This window comes from Scyliorhinus torazame, chromosome 16 (genome assembly GCF_047496885.1).
Source record: "Scyliorhinus torazame isolate Kashiwa2021f chromosome 16, sScyTor2.1, whole genome shotgun sequence".
NCBI classification, from domain to species: domain Eukaryota; kingdom Metazoa; phylum Chordata; class Chondrichthyes; order Carcharhiniformes; family Scyliorhinidae; genus Scyliorhinus; species Scyliorhinus torazame.
Window position 1 is genome coordinate 88,109,607 of NC_092722.1, and position 20,916 is coordinate 88,130,522.

Sequence of the window (20,916 nt, forward strand, 5' to 3'; positions counted from 1 at the left end):
TCCCCCGCACCCTCCCCTCCCCACGCACCCTCCCCTCCCCACGCACCCTCCCCCGCACCCTTCCCTCCCCCCGCACCACCCCCTCTCCCCTGCACCCTCCCCTCCCAACGCACCCTCCCCTCCCCACGCACCCTCCCCTCCCCCCTGCACCCTCTCCTCCCCGAAGCCACCCCTCCCCCCGCACTCTCCCCTCCCCCCGCACCCTCCACTCCCCCTGCACCCTCCCCTCCCCTCCCCCCGCACCTTCCCCTCCCCCCGCACCCTCCCCTCCCCCCGCACCCTCCCCTCCCCTCCCCTGCACCCTCTCCTACCCGCACACTCCCCTCCCCCCATACCCTCCCCTCCCCGCACCCCCTTCCTTCCCCCCCGCACCCTCTCCTCCCCTCCTCCCGCACCCTCCCCTCCCCTCCCCGCAGCCTCAACTCCACCCGCAGCCTCCCCTTCCCCCGCACCCTCCCCTCCTCCCGCACCCTCCCCTCCTCCCGCACCCTGCCCTCCCCACGCACCCTCCCCTCCCCCCCGCACCCTCTCCTCCCCCCGCACCCTCTCCTCCCCGCACCCTCTCCTCCCCGCACCCTCCCCTCCCCCGCACCCTCCCCTCCCCCCGCACCCTCCCCTCCCCCGCACCCTCCCCTCCTCCTGCCCCCTCCCCTCCTCCCGTACCCTCCCCTCCCCCAGCACCCTTCCCTCCCCCCGCACCCTCCCCTTCCCCCGCACACTGTCCGCTCACCCCGCACCCTCTCCTCCCCCGCACCCTCTCCTCCCCGCACCCCCTTCCCTCCCCCCACACCCTCTCCTCCCACACCGCACTCTCTCTCACCCCTCTTTCACTCATCCTTCTCTCTCTCTTCCACCCTCTCTCACCCCCTCTCCCTCTCTCACCCCCTCTCCCCTCTCACCTCCTCTCCCTCTCTCAACCCCACTCCCTCTCTCATCCCCTCCCCCTCTCTCACCCCCCTCCCCCTCCCTCCTCCCCCTCCCTCCCTCTCTCTCTCTCTCTCTCTCTCCCCCCTCTCTCTTCTACCCCTCTCTCACACCCTCTATCTCACACCCTATCTCTCTCTCTCTCACCCCATCCCTTTCCTCTCGCACCCCACCTCTCTCTCACCCCTTTCCCCCCTCTCTCTCTCTCACTCTCCCTCTCTCTCTCACCCCTCTCTCTCATCCGTCTCTCTCTCTCACTCCTCTCTCTCTCTCTCTCTCATTCTCCCTCTCTCTCTCTCTCACCCCTTTCTCTCATCCCGTCTCTCTCTCCCTCTCTCACTCCTCTCTCTTTTCCCCCCCCTTTCTCTCACCCCCTCCCCCTCTCTCTCAGCTCCTCCCTCTCTCTCGCACCCCACCTCTCTCTCACCCCTTTCCCCCCTCTCTCTCTCTCTCTCACTCTCCCTCTCTCTCTCACCCTCTCTCTCATCCGTCTCATCTCTCTCTCACTCCTCTCTCTCTCTCTCATTCTCTCTCTCTCTCTCTCACCCCTTTCTCTCATCCGTCTCTCTCTCCCTCTCTCACTCCTCTCTCTTTCCCCCCCTTTCTCTCACCCCCTCCCTCTCCCTCTCACCCCTCCCTCCCTCTCACCCCCCTTTCTCTCACCCCCTCCCTCCCCTCCCCCCTCCCTCTCTCACCCCCTCCCTCTCCTCTCACCCCCTCCCTCCCTCTCACCCCTCCCTCTCTCACCCCTTCCCTCTCTCTCTCACCCCCCCTCCCTCTCTCTCTCACCCCCTCCCTCTCTCTCTCACCCCCTCCCTCTCCTCTTGCACCCCACCTCTCTCTCACCCCTTTCCCCCCTCTCTCTCTCACCCCTCTCTCTCATCCGTCTCTCTCTCTCCCTTTCTCTCTCTTCCCCCCTCTCTCTCTCTGACAGACACTCAGCTTCTTCTCTCACTCTCTTCAGTACAAGACTCCCTGATTTCGGATGAGATCATTCACAGCTTGGATTCTTGCGAGATCTTTGTGGTTGGGGAGGAGTTGAACCCACAACGAGAGAGTTTGCTGTTGGATCAGACTTTGCTCCAACAGAAGGGACTGGAGATGACGAACTCGAGCAGCATCCTCACCATATCTGGTACGTGCAAAACACAACACCAAACACACCAAATAAACACCAAACTCAGTCTTAAACACAGTACAAACACAACACCAAGCACAGTCCTAACCACAGTGTCAAATGTATCACAAAATACTACACTAAACACAGTTCTGTACACACTTCCAACACAGTACCAATACCTCCCTAAACACAGCACCCAAAATAACACAGAACACAATCCAAAACAGAGTACTAACACAGCACCAAATGCAACACAAATGCATTCCTAAACATAACAGTCCTAAGCACAGCACTAAAGATGATACCAATCATAATCCTAAACACAGCACCAAATACTACACCAAACACAGTCCTAAACATAACAGCAAACACCACATCAAACACAATTCTAAACACCCGTCCTAAACACAGCACCAAATAAGTACCAAATACAACACTAAACACTGAACCATACCGTACCAAAATGCAACACCAAACACAGTTCTCAGCACAGAATCAATATAGCACAAAATACAATCCTAAATACAGTACCAAATGCAGTCCTAAACACAGCAGCAAACAGCACTAAAGGCAACAAGAAACACAGTTCTAAACACAGCACCAAACAAGGCACCAAATACAATACCAAAAACAGTCCTAAACACAGCACTAAACACTGAACCAAACACAGCACAAAATACAACATTAAACACAGTCCTAAACACAGCACCAAAAACTGAACTAAACAGTACCAAATGCAATATCAAACCGCCCTAAACACAGCACCAATTATAACACAAAATACAGGGGCGGCATGGTGGACCAGTGATTGGATTGGATTGGATTTGTTTATTGTAACATGTACCAAGGTACAGTGAAAAGTATTTTTCTGCGAGCAGCTCCAACAGATCATTTAGTACATGGAAAAAAACAACATAGTAGGGCAACACAAGGAACACAATATAAATACGTAGACGCCGACATCGGGGGCGGGATTCTCCGAAATGGAGGCAGAGTGTTCGCGCCGTCGTGAACGCCGTCGAGTTCACGATGGTGCGAAACGGCCCCTATCCTGACCGATTCAGGGCCCGATAATGGGCTAGGAGCGGAGCCGCGTCATTTACACGCGGCAGGCCTTGGCGCTGCGTAAAGGCGGCGCTGCATACATGACGCGGCCGGCGCCGCATAACTGGCATCACCGGCGCATGCATGGTTGCCGTCCTCTCCGAGTCCGCCCCGCAAGAAGATGTCAGACGGATCTTGCGGGGCTGCGGAAGAAAGGAGGTCCTCCATCAGAGGGAGGCCTCCCCCCGGTGCAGGATCCCCCAGCGTTCCCGCGCTGTGCCCGCCGGCATCGACCAGGTGTGGACGGCGCCGGGGGAACCCGCCGTTTTGGGCTGGCCGCTCGGCCCATCCGGCACTGAGAATAGCAGGGGTGCCGGAGAATCGCCATTTTGGGTGTCTCGGGCGATTCTCCGGCCTGCGGCCCGCGAAACTCGACCGGGTCATTCCCGCCGCTTGGGAGAATCGCGGGAGGGCGTCGGACCGGCGTCGCGGGAGCGGAGAATCGCGCCCCGGGTTTAGTATTAGTCAGATCAGTTCAAAAGTGAGTCGTTTAGGAGTCTGGTAACAGTGGGGAAGAAGCTGTTTTGAATCTTGTGGGCAGCACGGTGGCACTGTGGTTAGCACTGTCACTTCACAGCTCCAAGGTCCAGGTTCTATTCTCATCTTGGGCCACTGTCTGTGCGGAGTCTGCACGTTCTTCCCGTGTGTGCGTGGGTTTCCTCCGGGTGCTCCGGTTTCCTCCCACAGTCCAAAGATGTGCAGGTTAGGTGGATTGGCCATGATAAATTGCCCTTAGTGTCCAAAAAAACGGGGCTGGGTGGGGCTTCTGGGTTGTGGGGATGGGGCGGAGGCGTGGGCTTGACTGGGGTGCTCTTTCTGAGGGCCGGTGCGGACTCGATGGGCCTGGTGGCCTCCTTCTGCATTGTAAATTCTATGATACTTCTATGGTATCTATTTAGAACACAGAACATACAGTGCAGAAGGAGGCCATTCGGTCCATCGAGTCTGCACCAACCCACTTAAACCCTCACTTCCGCCCTATCCCCGTAACCCAATAACCCCTCCGAACCTTTTTGGACACTAAGGGCAATTTATCACGGCCAATCCACCTAACCTGCACGTCTTTGGACTGTGGGAGGAAACCGGAGCGCCCGGAGGAAACCCACGCAGACACTGGGAGAACGTGCAGACTCCACACAGACAGTGACCCAAGCAGGGAAGCGAACCTGGACCTTGGAGCTGTGAAATGATAGTGCTGTCACTGTCAGAGTTCTCAGACTTTTGCATCTCCTGCCCGATGGGAGAAGTTGGAAGAGTGAGTAAGCCGGGTGGGAGGGGTCTTTGATTACGCTGTCCATTTTCCCCAGGCAGCGGGAGGTGTAGATGGAGCCAATGAATGGGAGGTGGGTTTGTGTGATGGACTGGGCTAAGATCACGACTCCCTGAGGTTTCCTACAGTCTTGGGCCAAGCAGTTGATTAGCACTGCTGCCTACGGTGCTGTGGACCTGGGTTCGATCCCAGCCCTGGGTCACTGTCCGTGTGGAGTCTGCACATGCTCCCCGTGTCTGCATGGGCTTCATCCCCACAACCCAAAGATGTGCAGGTTAGGTGGATTGGCCACACTAAATTGCCCCTTAATTGGAAAAAGAATAATTGAGTACTCTAAATTAAAAAATAAATAAATAACACACAAAAAAGTGATAAATACAGTATCAAATATAACAAAAAACACAATCCGAAGCAAACTACCAAGCATAGCACCAAAAGTGACAAAAACACAGTTCTAAGCATAATATCACTATCCTAAACCCAGTGCTAAACACAGCACCAAATGCAACACAAACTTAGTCCTGAACACAACACCACACACAATCCTGAACACAGATCAAAACAAGGCACCAAATACAACACCAAAAAGAGTCCTGGACACAGCACCAAACACCGAACCAAACACAGCACAAAATGCACCATCAAACACAGTCCTAAATACAGTAGCAAACATAGCACCAAAAGTCCCCAAAACACTCTTCTGAGCACAGCACCAAATATAACGCAAAGCACAATCCTAAACACAGCATCAAATTTAGTTCCAAACACGGCAGCAAACATAGCACCAAAGTCAACAAAAAGCAAATTTCTAAATTCGCCACCACAATCCTCAATGCAGCACTAAAAAGGCACAAAATACTGAACCATACACAGCACCAAATGCAACACCAAACACAGTTCTAAATAAAACACCAAATATAACACAATACCAAATGCAGTACTCAGCACAGCAGCAAACATAGCACCAAGAGCAACAATGTGCAGTTATAAACACAGTGCCAAACATAGCACCAAATGCAAAACCAAATGCACTCTGAAACAGCACAAAAGTGACAAAAAGCAGTCACAGCACCAAGATGACACAAAGCACAGTCCTAAACACAAGTAAATGCAACACCAAGCAAAGAGCTCAACACATCACCAAAGACAACACCAAACATAGTACCAAGCCCACAGCACCTAAGACAACACTAATTCCAGCCCTAAACACCACACTAAACACAGTACCAATACAACACCAAACACAGTGCTAACCACAGCAAACATACTACCGATACAATACCAAATACAGTCCTAAACACAGCACCAAATGTAGTACCAATATGATGCAAAAGACTGTCCTAAATACAGCATCAAATGCAACACTGATACAACTCCAATTTCAGCCCTGAACACAGCACCAAACACAGTACCAATACAGCACAAAACATAGTCCTAGACACAGCACCAAACACAGTACCAATATGATGCCAAACACAGTCCAAAACACAGCATCAAATACAGTACCGATACATCAAACACACTACCAAACACAACACTAAACGCAGTTCTGAACATAGCACCACATCCAACATCAAATGCAATTCTAAAATCAGCACCAACACAGTACCAAACACAATCCTAAACACAGCAGCAAACACAACACCAAAGTACAAGACAATTTGAGTAGGGGAGTAAAGATGGATTACTGCAATTACTGTGTCGATGGCCTTGATGAGGCCACACCTGGAGTACTGTGCACAGTTTTGGTCTCCTTATTTAAGGAAAGGTATGGTTGCCCGAGAGAGAACGCAGTGGAGGTTCAATAAATTGATTCCTGGGAGGAAGGAACTGTCCCATGAGTAAAGATTAAATGGATGGGACGTCCATTCCCTAGGCTTTTGAAGTTTGGGGCGTGGTCTCAGTCATATGTGCAAAATTCTTACAGGGATTGATAGGGAAGGTGTAGAAAAGGATGTTCCCCTGGCTGGAGGGTGAGTGGGGTCTAGATCCTGGGGGACAAAATCCGAGGATACGTGGTAGGCCATCTAGGACTGATATGAGGAGGAATTTCTTCATTCGGCGGATGGTAAACCTGATGAATTTTCTTCACAGGAAGCTATGGAGACTCGGGCATTGAGTGAAGACATAGAATCATAAAGAATTTACAGTGCAGAAGGAGGCATTCAGCTCATTGAGTCTGCACCGGCCCTTGGAAAGAGCACCCTACCCAAGCCCACACCTCCACCCTATCCCGTAACCGAGTAACCCCACCCAACCCTTTTAGACACCAGGGGCAATTTTTTTTTTTGTATAGCCGATCCGCCTAACCCGCACATCGTTGGACTTGTGGGAGGAAACCATAGGACACGGGGAGAACATGGTAGCACGGGGAGAACAGGGGCAGCACGGTAGCCTTGTGGATAGCACAATTGCTTCACAGCTCCAGGGTCCCAGGTTCGATTCCAGCTTGGGTCACTGTCTGTGCGGAGTCTGCACATCCTCCCCGTGTGTGCGTGGGTTTCCTCCGGGTGCTCCGGTTTCCTCCCACAGTCCAAAGATGTGCAGGTTAGGTGGATTGGCCATGATAAATTGCCCTTAGTGTCCAAAATTGCCCTTAATGTTGGGTGGGGTTACTGGGTTATGGGGATAGGGTGGCGGTGTTGACCTTGGGTAGGGTGCTGTTTCCAAGAGCCGGTGCAGACTCGATGGGCCGAATGGCCTCCTTCTGCACTGTAAATTCTATGATAATCTATGAAACATGCAGACTCCGCACAGACAGGGACCCAAGCCAAGAATCGATCCTGGGACCCTGGTGCCTTGAAGCAACAGTGCTAACCACTGTGCTGCCATGCCACATTGTTTGCCACACAGGTGGTTCACAGTGGTGCGGGGGGGGGGGGCCGGGGGGGGGGCTACAAAGGGAGGGTTGGGGGGGCAGGTTGGGTCGCATAGGCGGTTGGGGGGGGTGGATGCACCCTTGGGTGGCAGGGCGGGGGAGGGCGTTGGTGTCTACTCACTCATGCCGCCCGGTGTAGGTGATTGATCTTCTTCCTGCGCTCGGTGTAAGTCCTCTTTGTTACACTCCCTGAGCCGGCAGCCGCCACCACCTCCCCCCAGGCAGCACTGGCTGCCCTATGGCTGACCCTCCTGGACCCTCGGGGGATCAGGACATCCCTCCTGCCCTCCACGATGTCTAGCAGCCTTCCCAGATCTGCGACCCCGAGTCTTGGGCCCGCTCTCCTCAGCGCCATTGCTGTGAGTTGGCTGGGGCTGGCTGAGCAAGTGCAGCTTAAGTGCTGCTCGACCTTGTTAGCGGGGGGCTGGCGAGCGCGGTCCCGACGAATCAGATGGCGAGCCTTCATTTGTGGCGAGAAGCCCGTGAGGCTCGTTAAATGGACCAATTAACGTTGAATAGCGTTGCCAGCCTCGCTGGGCCGAGTGCCGAGAAGTTAGCGCCAATTCCCACTCGCTTAGAAATCTTTCCGGAGAACCACGCCCAGTATATCACCTCTGTCCTCTTCCACTGTGACCTTGCCAGCACCTTCTTCCTGGAAAAGGACAATCATAAGGTCAGAATTCGCTACTCCTCAGACACTGAAGCAGCCCGTGTCCAAATCATAGAATCATAGAATATACAGTGCAGGAGGAGGCCATTCGGCCCATCGAGTCTGCACCAGGCTTAGGAAAGTGCACCCTACCCAAGCCCACACCCCCACCCTATCCCCGTAACCCAGCAACCCCACCTACCTTTTTGGGACACAAAGGGCAATTTATCATCATCAATCCACCTAACCTGCACATCTTTGGACTGTGGGCAGCACGGTAGCATTGTGGATAGCACAATTGCTTCACAGCTCCAGGGTCCCAGGTTCGATTCTGGCTTGGGTCACTGTCTGTGCGGAGTCTGCACATCCTCCCCGTGTGTGCGTGGGTTTCCTCCGGGTGCTCCGGTTTCCTCCCACAGTCCAAAGATGTGCAGGTTAGGTGGATTGGCCATGCTAAATTGCCCTTAGTGTCCAAAATTGCCCATAGTGTTGGGTGGGGTTGCTGGGTTATGGGGATAGGGTGCTCTTTCCAAGAGCCGGTGCAGACTCGATGGGCCGAATGGCCTCCTTCTGCACTGTAAATTCTATGCAATCTATGAAATCTGTGGGAGGAAGCCGGAGCACCCGTAGGAAACCCACGCAGACACGGGGAGGATGTGCAGACTCCGCACAGACAGTGACCTAAGCCGGGAATTGAACCTGGGACCCTGGAGCTGTGAAGCAATTGTGCTAATCACTATGCTACCGTGCTGCCCACATGCTCAAATGCAGCGAGACCTGGACAATATCCAGACTTGGGACTGACCAGCGGCAAGGAACATTAACGGCACACACCAGGCAATGGCCATCTCCGACAAGAGAGAATCCAACCATCTCCCCCTTGACATTCAATGGCATTACCATCACTGAATCCCCCACTATCAACATCCTGGGGGTTACCATTGACCAGAAACTGAACTGGGACCAGCCATAAATACTGTGGCTACAAGGGCAGGTCAGATGCTGGAAATCATGCGGAGAGTAACTCACCTCCTGACCCCTGCCCCAAAGTGTGTCCACCATCAACAAGGCACAAGTCAGGAGTGTGATGGGAAACTCTCCCACTTGCCTGGATGAGTGCGGCTCCCAACAACACTCGAGAAGCTCAACACCATCCAGGACAAAGCACAGCCCCGCTTGATCGACACGCTAACCACAAACATCCACCGACACACAGTAACAGCCGTGTGTACCATCTACAAGATGCACCGTGGCGACTCACCAAAGCTCCTTCAACATCACCTTCCAAACCCGCCACCTTTACCATCTAGAAGGACAAGGGGGGCAGCAGACACATGGGGAACACCCACCCCTTGCAGGTTCCCCCTCCGAGCCCCACACACACCATCCCGACTGGGAAATGTACCAGCCGATTCTTCACTGTCCCGGGTCAGAATCCTGGAGCTCCCTCCCTAACAGCACAGTGGGTGTACCTACACCACACAGGGACTACAGCGGGTTCAAGATGGCCGTTCACCCACCACCACAAAGGGGAAATTAGGGTTGCGTGATAAATATTGGGTACAGCCTGCCATGCCCACATCCCATAAATGAAGAAAGAAAGGATTTGAAGTGATAGGTTTCTACTGACTAAAAATATCAAATGATAAGTGTGAGCGCAGGAAAATGGTGTGATGAAGTAACTGTTCTGCCATTTTCTCATTGAATAGAGAAGGTTCAAGGGGTTGGACGACCGACAGCGTTGCCTCTTGTTTAACCCCCCTACGATCCAAAACATTCAACACAAATTCTTTGCGGATTCCAGGTGTTGAGACTATCGCGGTTTACGAGCTGGTCCTCCGGGGAATCCGTTACCAGGTCCGCCCAGGGGCGGCACTGTACGAGCGCAAGTTCCGACTCGTCTGCACGGAAATGAACGGGCGATACGTCAGCAACGAGTTCTCTGTCGAGGTGAGTCACACCGGCCCGCTCATCTCAACCAGACACTGCAGACTGCAGGAAACAGCTTTACTCTGTATCTAACCCCATGCTGTACCTGTCCTGGGAGAGTTTGATGGGGACAGTGTAGAGGGAGCTTTACTCTGTATCTAACCCCATGCTGTACCTGTCCTGGGAGTGTTTGATGGGGACGGTGTCGAGGGAGCTTTACTCTGTATCTAACCCCGTGCTGTACCTGCCCTGGGAGAGTTTGATGGGGACAGTGTAGAGGGAGCTTTACTCTGTATCTAACCCCATCCTGTACTGTCCTGGGAGAGTTTGATGGGGACAGTGTAGAGGGAGCTTTACTCTGTATCTAACCCCGTGCTGTACCTGTCCTGGGAGTGTTTGATGGGGACAGTTTAGAGGGAGCTTTACTCTGTATCTAACCCTGTGCTGTACCTGTCCTGGGAGAGTTTGATGGGGACAGTGTAGAGGAAGCTTTACTCTGTATCTAACCCCGTGCTGTACCTGTCCTGGGAGTGTTTGATGGGGACAGTGTAGAGGGAGCTTTACTCTGTATCTAACCCCGTGCTGTACCTGTCCTGGAAGTGTTTGATGGGGACAGTGTAGAGGGAGCTTTACTCTGTATCTAACCCCGTGCTGTACCTGTCCTGGGAGTGTTTGATGGGGACAGTTTAGAGGGAGCTTTACTCTGTATCTAACCTCGTGCTGTACCTGTCCTGGGAGAGTTTGATGGGGACAGTGTAGAGGGAGCTTTACTCTGTATCTCACCCCGTGCTGTACCTGTCCTGGGAGTGTTTGATGGGGACAATGTAGAGGGAGCTTTACTCTGTATCTAACCCTGTGCTGTACCTGTCCTGGGAGAGTTTGATGGGGACAGTGTAGAGGGAGCTTTACTCTGTATCGAACCCCATCCTGTACTGTCCTGGGAGAGTTTGATGGGGACAGTGTAGAGGGAGCTTTACTCTGTATCTAACCCCGTGCTGTACCTGTCCTGGGAGTGTTTGATGGGGACAGTGTAGAGGGAGCTTTACTCTGTATCTAACCCTGTGCTGTACCTGTCCTGGGAGAGTTTGATGGGGACAGTGTAGACGGAGCTTTACTCTGTATCTAACCCCGTGCTGTACCTGTCCTGGGAGTGTTTGATGGGGACAGTGTAGAGGGAGCTTTACTCTGTATCTAACCCCGTGCTGTACCTGTCCTGGGAGTGTTTGATGGGGACAGTGTAGAGCGAGCTTTACTCTGTATCTAACCCCGTGCTGTACCTGTCCTGGGAGTGTTTGATGGGGACAGTGTAGAGGGAGCTTTACTCTGTATCTAACCCTGTGCTGTACCTGTCCTGGGAGAGTTTGATGGGGACAGTGTAGAGGGAGCTTCACTCTGTATCTAACCCCGTGCTGTACCTGTCCTGGGAGTGTTTGATGGGGACAGTGTAGAGGGAGCTTTACTCTGTATCTAACCCCGTGCTGTACCTGTCCTGGGAGTGTTTGATGGGGACAGTTTAGAGGGAGCTTTACTCTGTATCTAACCTCGTGCTGTACCTGTCCTGGGAGAGTTTGATGGGGACAGTGTAGAGGGACCTTTACTCTGTATCTAACCCCGTGCTGTACCTGTCCTGGGAGTGTTTGATGGGGACAATGTAGAGGGAGCTTTACTCTGTATCTAACCCTGTGCTGTACCTGTTCTGGGAGAGTTTGATGGGGACAGTGTAGAGGGAGCTTTACTCTGTATCTAACCTCGTGCTGTACCTGTCCTGAGAATGTTTGATGAGCACAGTGTAGAGGGAGCTTTACTCTGTATCTAACCCTGTGCTGTACCTGTCCTGGGAGTGTTTGATGGGGACAGGGAGCTTTACTCAGTATCTAACCCCGTGCTGTACCTGTCCTGGGAGTGTTTGTTGGGGACAGGGAGCTTTACTCTGTATCTAACCCCGTGCTGTCCCTGTCCTGGGAGTGTTTGATGGGGACAGTGTACAGGGAACTTTACTCTGTATCGAACCCCATGCTGTACCTGTCCTGGGAGTGTTTGATGGGGACAGGGAGCTTTACTCTGTATCTAACCCCGTGCTGTACCTGTCCTGGGAGTGTTTGATGGGGACAGGGAGCTTTACTCTGTATCTAACCCCGTGCTGTACCTGTCCTGGGAGTGTTTGATGGGGACTGGGAGCTTTACTCTGTATCTAACCCCGTGCTGTCCCTGTCCTGGGAGTGTTTGATGGGGACAGTGTAGAGGGAGCTTTACTCTGTTTCTAACCTCGTGCTGTCCCTGTCCAAAAAGTGTTTGATGTGGACCGTGTAGAGGGAGCTTTACTCTGTATCTAACCCCGTGCCGTACCTATCCTGGGAGTGTTTGATGGGGACAGTGTAGAGGGAGCTTTACTCTGTATCTAACCCTGTGCTGTTCCTGTCCTGGGAGTGTTTGATGGGGACAGTGTAGAGGGAGCTTTACTCTGTATCTAACCTCGTGCTGTCCCTGTCCAAAAAGTGTTTGATGGGGACAGTGTAGAGGGAGCTTTACTCTGTATCTAACCCTGTGCTGTATCTGTCCTGGGAGTGTTTGATGGGGACAGTGTACAGGGAGCTTTACTCTGTATCTAACCCCGTGCTGTACCTGTCCTGGGATTGTTTGATGGGGACAGTGTAGAGGGAGCTTTACTCTGTATCTAACCCCGTGCTGTACCTGTCCTGGGATTGTTTGATGGGGACAGGGTAGAGCGAGCTTTACTCTGTATCTAATCCCGTGCTGTACCTGTCCTGGGAGTGTTTGATGAGGACAGTGTAGAGGGAGCTTTACTCTGTATCTAATCCCGTGCTGTACCTGTCCTGGGAGTGTTTGATGGGGACAGTGTAGAGGGAGCTTTACTCTGTATCTAACCCCGTGCCGTACCTATCCTGGGATTGTTTGATGGGGACAGTGTAGAGGGAGCTTTACTCTGTATCTAATCCCGTGCTGTACCTGTCCTGGGAGTGTTTGATGAGGACAGTGTAGAGGGAGCTTTACTCTGTATCTAATCCCGTGCTGTACCTGTCCTGGGAGTGTTTGATGGGCACAGTGTAGAGGGAGCTTTACTCTGTATCTAATCCCGTGCTGTACCTGTCCTGGGAGTATTTGATGGGGATAGTGTAGAGGGAGCTTTACTCTGTATCTAACCCCGTGCTGTACCTGTCCTGGGAGTGTTTGATGAGGACAGTGTAGAGGGAGCTTTACTCTGTATCTAATCCTGTGCTGTACCTGTCCTGGGAGTGTTTGATGGGGACTGGGAGCTTTACTCTGTATCTAACCCCGTGCTGTCCCTGTCCTGGGAGTGTTTGATGGGGACAGTGTGAAAGGAGCTTTACTCTGTATCTAACCCTGTGCTGCACTCACTCTGAAATACGCCCTCACCCTCCCTCATTCCCCCTCACACATGCTGAGTATAATGTTTCCCATCATGCTTCCCACCTCAGCCCAATCAGCTCATTGTCTCAAGTGAATCAGAAAAGTAACCCAGTGTTCAAGCAACAACTAAATTGCTCTTCTGTCTCTTTCTTTTTGTGTCTTACGCACTCTCTCTGAGTCTCTCTTTCTCTTTCTCTCTATCTCTCACTGTCTATCTCTGTGTGTCCCTGTCTCTCACAAACTGTCTCTCCCTATCTCTCTCTCTGTCTCTCTCCCTCTGTCGCTCTCACCTTCTGTTTCTCGCTCTCACTCTGTCTCTCCCCATCCCTCTCTGTCTCTCTCACTCTCTGTCTCTCCCTCTCTCTGTCTTTCCCTCTCTCGCCCCCTCTCCCTCTCTCCCCCTCTCCCTCTCCCCCCTCTCTCTCTCTCTCTCTCTCTCTCCCCCCCCCCTCTCTCTCTCTCTCTCGCCCCCTCTCCCTCTCTCCCGCTCTCCCTCTCCCCCCTCTCTCTCTCTCGCTCTCTCTCTCCCCCTCTCTCTCTCTCTCTCTCTCTCCCCCCCTCTCTCTCTCTCTCACACCCTCTCTCTCTCTCTGTCTCCCTCTCTCTCTCTGTTCCAGGTTAACGTGCTGCACAGTTTCAGTGCCCTGATCCACCCGAACCACGTCCAGTTTGGGCAGCAATTCATGCACCCGGCCCACCGGGACCAGGCCGAGCTGACCGGGCACAGTGTGGCCAATTCTCACCGGAGCTCAGGTCAGTGTGGAGGGAGGGGTGGGGGGCGGTGGGGTTGGGGGGAGAGAGAGGGAGGGCATTGGAAACTCCCCAATAACTTTTGTTTTCACATCCCGTGGGGCCAGTCGGCCCTGTCCGATTGTATGGCCAAGGAAAGTGACTTGGGCTTTTCCAAATTCAGTTTTCGCTAGGTTTACCATCAAACCCGCCTCCTGAAGTCGAGCGAATAACTCCATCAGATGCTTCAAATGTTCTGTCCATGTCTGGGGCAGCACGGTAGCACAGTGGATAGCACTGTGGCTTCACAGCGCCAGGGTCCCAGGTTCGATTCCCCGCTGGGTCACTGTCTGTGCGGAGTCTGCACGTTCGCCCCGTGTGTGCGTGGGTTTCCTCCGGGTGCTCCGGTTTCCTCCCACAGTCCAAAGATATGCAGGTTAGGTGGATTGGCCATGATAAATTGCCCTTAGTGACCAAAAAAGGTTAGGAAGGGTTATTGGGTTACGGGGATAGGGCTTAAGTGGGTCGGTGCAGACTCGATGGGCCGAATGGCCTCCTTCTGCACTGTAGGTTCTATGTCTGACTAAAAATCACCAGATCGGCTATGTACACCGCACAGTTGGGTAATCCTGAAATGACCATTGAAATGTGGCTGGGGCGTTTTTCATGCTTTTATGGGCCAGGGTTTAGAGAATCCCAAAGTGTATCATGGAGTTCACCTGACCCACAACCTTTAATAGATTGTGGTATGGGGAGCACACGGGCCTACCTTATAGGTGTGATATAACAGAGATTTACAGTACTTTTAAATGAAGACAATGTTTATTTATGAAACCAGTTAACACTTTATGAAACCCCAGTAAACATCTTAACAACTATCAACACCAATAAATCCCCCAAAGAATACAGTACTCTCGAAGTAACTCTTCATCTTTCCTTGCAACATCCATAAGACAAAAAAGAACCCTATTTACAGAAAGACATCAGGTTTAACTTCTCTACTGAGACACTTTGAAATCCCCAAATGAGCTGAGGTCAGTCTGTAGACTGCAGAGAGAGATCCTTATACAGCTCCTTGCTTTGCCTGCTGCTGTCCAGCTCTCAAAACGAAACTAAAACACACCCTGTAGCTGCAAGTCCAAAGCGAAAGTAAAACCTGATGGCTCCACCCACACTCTGACATCACTGCAGTAATAAACACCTATTTCTTAAAGGTACTCTCACTACTGGTGTGCCTCAGGGATCGGAACTGGGTCCACTGTTATTTGTGATTTATATTAATGATTTGGATGAGAATTTAGGAGGCATGGTTAGTAAGTTTGCAGATGACACCAAGATTGGTGGCACAGTGGATAGTGAAGAAGGTTATCTAGGATTGCAACGGGATCTTGATCAATTAGGCCAGTGGGCCGACGAATGGCAGATGGAGTTTAATTTAGATAAATGTGAGGTGATGCATTTTGGCAGATCGAATCAGGCCAGGACCTACTCAGTTAATGGTATGGCGTTGGGGAGAGTTATAGAACAAAGAGATCTAGGAGTGCAGGTTCATAGCTCCTTGAAGGTGGAGTCGCAGGTGGACAGGGTGGTGAAGAAGGCATTCGGCATGCTTGGTTTCATTGGTCAGAACATTGAATACAGGAGTTGGGACGTCTTGTTGAAGTTGTACAAGACATTGGTACGGCCACACTTGGAATACTGTGTGCAGTTCTGGTCACCCTATTATAGAAAGGATATTATTAAACTAGACAGAGTGCAGAAAAGATTTACTAGGATGTTACCGGGACTTGATGGTTCGAGTTATAAGGAGAGGCTGGATAGACTGGGACTTTTTTCCCTGGAGCGTAGGAGGCTTAGGGGTGATCTTATAGAGGTTTATAAAATAATGAGGGGCATAGATAAGGTAGATAGTCAATATCTTTTCCCAAAGGTAGGGGAGTCTAAAACTAGAGGGCATAGGTTTAAGGTGAGAGGGGAGAGATTCAGAAGGGCCCAGAGGGGCAATTTCTTCACTCAGAGGGTAGTGAGTGTCTGGAATGTGCTGCCAGAGGTAGTATTAGAGGCGGGTACAATTGTGTCTTTTACAAAGCATTTAGATAGTTACATGGGTAAGATGGGAATAGAGGGTTATGGGCCAAGTGTGGGCAACTGGGACTAGCTTAATGGTAAAAACTGGGCGGCATGGACTGGTTGGGCCGAAGGGCCTGTTTCCATGCTGTAAACTTCTATGATTCTATGATTCTATACAGCTATTCTATAAAAACACCGATTTCTTAAAGGTACTCTCACATGACAATGCCAAATGGCATAACTTTGAATTGGTATATACCACCTGGAGTCACAAAAGCTGAAATCTCCTTCGCCCTTACGGATGAAGGTACCTGCCTTTTAAGTAAATTAAGTAATTAAGTAAATTAAGTAAATCCAGTTTGGAGATAAAAGCTGATTGTCCCACCTTCTCAATGCAGTCCTCCAAGCGTGGGATAGGATAAAAGTCTGTTCTTGGAACTGCATTAACCTTTCAATAGTCCACACACAACCGTTGGGTACCGTCTGGTTTAGGTACCATCACTATGGGTGAGCTCCATTGGCTGCAACCCACTTCAATTATGCCATTTTTAAGCATACTTTCAATTTCGTTTTGAAGGGTTAGTCTACATGGATGTTGTTTAATTGGAACAGCATTTCCACATCTACTCCATTTTAGTACTTCCCAAGTTATCTCCACAAACTTGCCCATGTGATATTAATAACTCTTTCAGGTCAGTTTGTTTTTCCTCTGGAAGATAACTCAACAATTTATCCCAATTTTAAGAACATCCTCGTTTTCCAATTTAATTTAAGGAATGTCATCTGGATTTGGTTCTTCACTTTGAGTTAGAATCATTAAAACCTCCTCCTTTATTCCTCCTTCCTTTCAAAGTACCTTTTAAGCATATTCACATGACACACTCGGTGAGTTTGCCCTCGATCTGACGCTCTTACCACATAATTCACCTCACTTAATTTCCTTTCAATCTGATAAGGTCCACAAAACCTTGCTTTTAAATGTTCATCTACCACTGGTAACAATACTAAAACTTTATCTCCACTGGCAAAACTATGAACTTTGGATTTCTTGTCCACTACCCGTTTCATCACATTTTGTGCAACTTTTAAATGCTGTCCAGCCAATTCACCTGCTCTATTTAATCGTTCCTAAAATTTGACACATAATCCAATAATGTAATTTCAGACTGCTCACTCACCAATTTCTCCTCAATCAACTTAAGTGGTCCTCTATCTCATGACCAAAAATTACTTCAAAAGGACTGAATTTGGTTGACTCATTAGTGCATCCCTAATTGCAAACAGTACAAATGGAATTCCTTTATCCCAATCCTCTGGATAATCTTGACGATAAGCCCTCAACATTGTCTTTAACGTTTGATGCCACCGTTCGAACGCTCCCTGAGATTCTGGATGGTACGCAGTTGATTTTAATTTTTTTTACTCCTGAGCTTTCCATAACTTCCTTGAGGGAAAATTTGATCCTTGATCTGATTGTATTTCTTTGGGTAGTCCCATATCTGGTAAAGAATTTAAGTAACTCCTCCACAATCTTTTTAGCTGTAATATTGCGTACTGGAATGGCCTCTGGAAACCTTACTAGATCTAGTAATCCATTATGGTCAAAAGATATTGATTCTCACTTTTTGTTTTAGGAAGCGGTCCTACGCAATCAATTAAGACCCTTGGAAAAAAAGTTCCTCAAATGCTGGAATGGGTGTTAAGGGCGCTGGTTTTATCACTGCTTGAGGTTTCCCTATCACTTGCTTGAGATTTCCCTATCATTTGACATGTGTGACATGATTGACAAAATATAACTACAACTTTATGTAGTCCAGGCAATAAAAATGTTTTTGTATTTTCGCTTGAGTTTTCCTTATTCCAAATGACCTCCCACTGGTACCTCATGTGCTACTCGCAACACCTCCTTTCTATACCCTACTGGCAATACCACTTGAACTTCTGCCACTTTTCATCTACCTGCATATGTACAGGTCTCCATTTTCTCATTAAGACATCATTTTTAAGGTAATAACATTCTGGTATACACTCTTCCTTGTATGCTTTTTGATGCATCTGTTTTATTTCTATATCTTTCTGTTTTAACTCCGCCACTTTTCCTGAACTAAAAATATCCGCCTCATCCCCCATCTGTTCTTGTTCTTTTCCAACCATCTGATCAAAAATCGTTTCTGATAATTGCACTTCAACTTCATCTTCACTCTTTGATTTCTCCTCTTGTCTTTAACCTGTGACTTGCGACCTTGTTACTACACAATCAGGAAAAATCCCAGGATATGCATCCTTCAACAATTCAGTTGTTTGATTTTCCACTGGCTTATCAACTACAGTAGGCATCACTCCTGCCTGCGATCCAGCTATATCATTACCCAAAATAAACTGTATCCCTGGACAAGATAGTTTCTCTATTACTCCTACTTCACCACACTTCACTGGACTTTCCAACCTCACCTTATATAATGGAACACTACTCCTCTCACCCGGAATTCCACATATTACCACCTTTTCTGGCAATATTCCTCCTAAACTACATAACTCCTCACCTCTTACCATCAAAGATTGACTTGCTCCAGTATCTCTTAAAATTCTGACTTCTTTACCTACTCCTCCTGGTACACATGAGTAAACTTTACCCACACAAGTAAATTCTTGAAAGAGATTTGGCACCTCCTTATCATTACTTCTTGATCAGGCTGGACAATCTTTTGCACCTCCTTCATTTCAATTGGGCTTTCCTTTCCCACTTTAACAAACCCCACTGTCTTATCCTGTTTTACCACATCAGCCTTCCAGTGCTTTTCTTCAACCACCAACACTGTGACTTTACACGGCCTAGTTTATTACAGGGAAAACATCTGAAACTTTTTATTTCTTTTCCACCCTCCTGGATTTCTTTTTAAATCTGAGGTACATTCTCCTTATTATCTCCCATCAGATCACCTTTCCCACTTGAGTATTTTCTCATGTCCCCAGTTTCTATCCTTCACCGGCTGAGATTGATGTCGGAAAACCAATCTTTGATTTATGAACTAATTCATAATCATCTGCCATTTCTGCTGCTAATCTCGCAGTTTTAACCCTCTGTTCTTCCACATGAGTTCTCACTACATCAGGAATTGAATTTTAAACTCCTCCAAAAAGTATAATTTCTCTGAGAGCTTCATACGTTTGGTCTATTTTCAAAGCCCTTATCCGCCTATCAAAATTACTCTGAGCCTTTCAAACTCATGGATGTTTGACCAAATTCTTTCCTTAATTTCTAAAACTTTGTCTGTAGGCTTCAGGCACTCGTACATATGCATCTAAGATGGATTTTTTCACCTCCTCAACATCCCAGATACCTCGGGGGCGATTCTCCGAGCCCAGTGCCAGGCCGGAGAATCGCCGTAACCGCGCCGGAGTGTGTGGGGATGGGAGAGAGTGTGGGGGGATGGGAGAGAGCGTGGGGGATGGGAGAGAGTGTGGGGATGGGAGAGAGTGTGGGGGGATGGGAGAGAGCGTGGGGGGATGGGAGAGAGTGTGGGGGGGATGGGAGAGAGAGTGTGGGGGGATGGGAGAGAGTGTGGGGGGATGGGAGAGAGTGTGGGGGGATGGGAGAGTGTGGGGGGATGGGAGAGAGTGTGGGGGGATGGGAGAGAGTGTGGGGGGATGGGAGAGAGTGTGGGGGAATGGGAGAGAGTGTGGGGGGATGGGAGAGAGTGTGGGGGGATGGGAGAGAGTGTGGGGGATGGGAGAGAGTGTGGGGGGATGGAGAGAGTGTGGGGGGATGGGAGAGCGTGTGGGGGATGGAGAGAGTGTGAGGGATGGGAGAGAGTGTGGGGGATGGAGAGAGTGTGGGGGGATGGGAGAGCGTGTGGGGGAATGAGAGAGAGTGTGGGGGGTTGGAGAGAGTGTGAGGGGATGGGAGAGAGTGTGGGGGATGGGAGAGAGTGTGGGGGGATGGAGAGAGTGTGGGGGGATGGGAGAGAGTGTGGGGGATGGGAGAGAGTGTGGGGGGATGGGAGAGAGTGTGAGGGGATGGGAGAGAGTGTGGGGGGATGGGAGAGAGTGTGGGGGGTGGGAGAGAGTGTGAGGGGATGGGAGAGAGTGTGGGGGGATGGAGAGAGTGTGGGGGAATGGGAGAGAGTGTGAGGGGGAGGGGATAGTGTGTGGGGGGTTGGGAGAGAGTGTGGGGGATGGAGAGAGTGTGGGGGATGGAGAGAGTGTGGGGGAATGGGAGAGAGTGTGGGGGGGATGGGAGAGAGTGTGAGGGGATGGGAGAGAGTGTGGGGGGATGGGAGAGAGTGTGAGGGAATGGGAGAGAGTATGGGGGGAGGGGATAGTGTGTGGGGGGTTGGGAGAGAGTGTGGGGGATGGAGAGAGTGTGGGGGGATGGAGAGTGTGGGGGGGAGGGGAGAGAGTGTGTGGGGGGAGGGGAGAGAGTGGGGGGATGGGAGAGTGTGTGGGGGAAGGGAGAGAGTGTGTGGGGGGAGGGGAGAATGTGTGGGGAGGGAGAGTGTGTGGGGGGGGAGGGGAGAGAGTGTGTGCGGGGAGGGGAGAGAGTGTGTGCGGGGAGGGGAGAGAGTGTGTGGGGGAGGGGAGAGAGTGTGTGGGGAGGGGAGAGAGAGTGTGGGGGGTGATGGGAGAAAGTTTTGGGGGGGTGAGAGTGTGGGGGGGATGGACTGAGTGTTTGGGGGATGGGAGAGAGTGTGTGGGGGGATGGGAGTGTGGGGAGGATAGGAGAGAGTGTGTGGGGGGATGGAAGAGAGGTGTGGGGGGATGGGAGAGAGTGTGTGGGGGGGATGGGAGAGAGTGTGTGGGGGGAATGGAGGAGAGTGTGTGGGGGGGGAAGAGAGTGTGTGGGGGGGAGAGAG

General features: G+C 51.0%; 1 protein-coding gene across 1 annotated transcript in view; it reads left to right on the forward strand.

Annotated features, from left to right (window-relative positions):
- LOC140392278 (calsyntenin-3-like) overlaps positions 1–14,212 on the forward strand; it is a 288,200-nt gene extending 273,988 nt beyond the window's left edge. Inside the window, 4 exon segments of the mRNA XM_072477595.1 lie at positions 1,889–2,059; positions 9,750–9,895; positions 13,882–14,017; positions 14,178–14,212. Of these exon segments, the coding sequence (XP_072333696.1) occupies positions 1,889–2,059; positions 9,750–9,895; positions 13,882–14,017; positions 14,178–14,212 (488 nt within the window).
- The last annotated feature ends 6,704 nt before the right edge of the window (positions 14,213–20,916 follow it).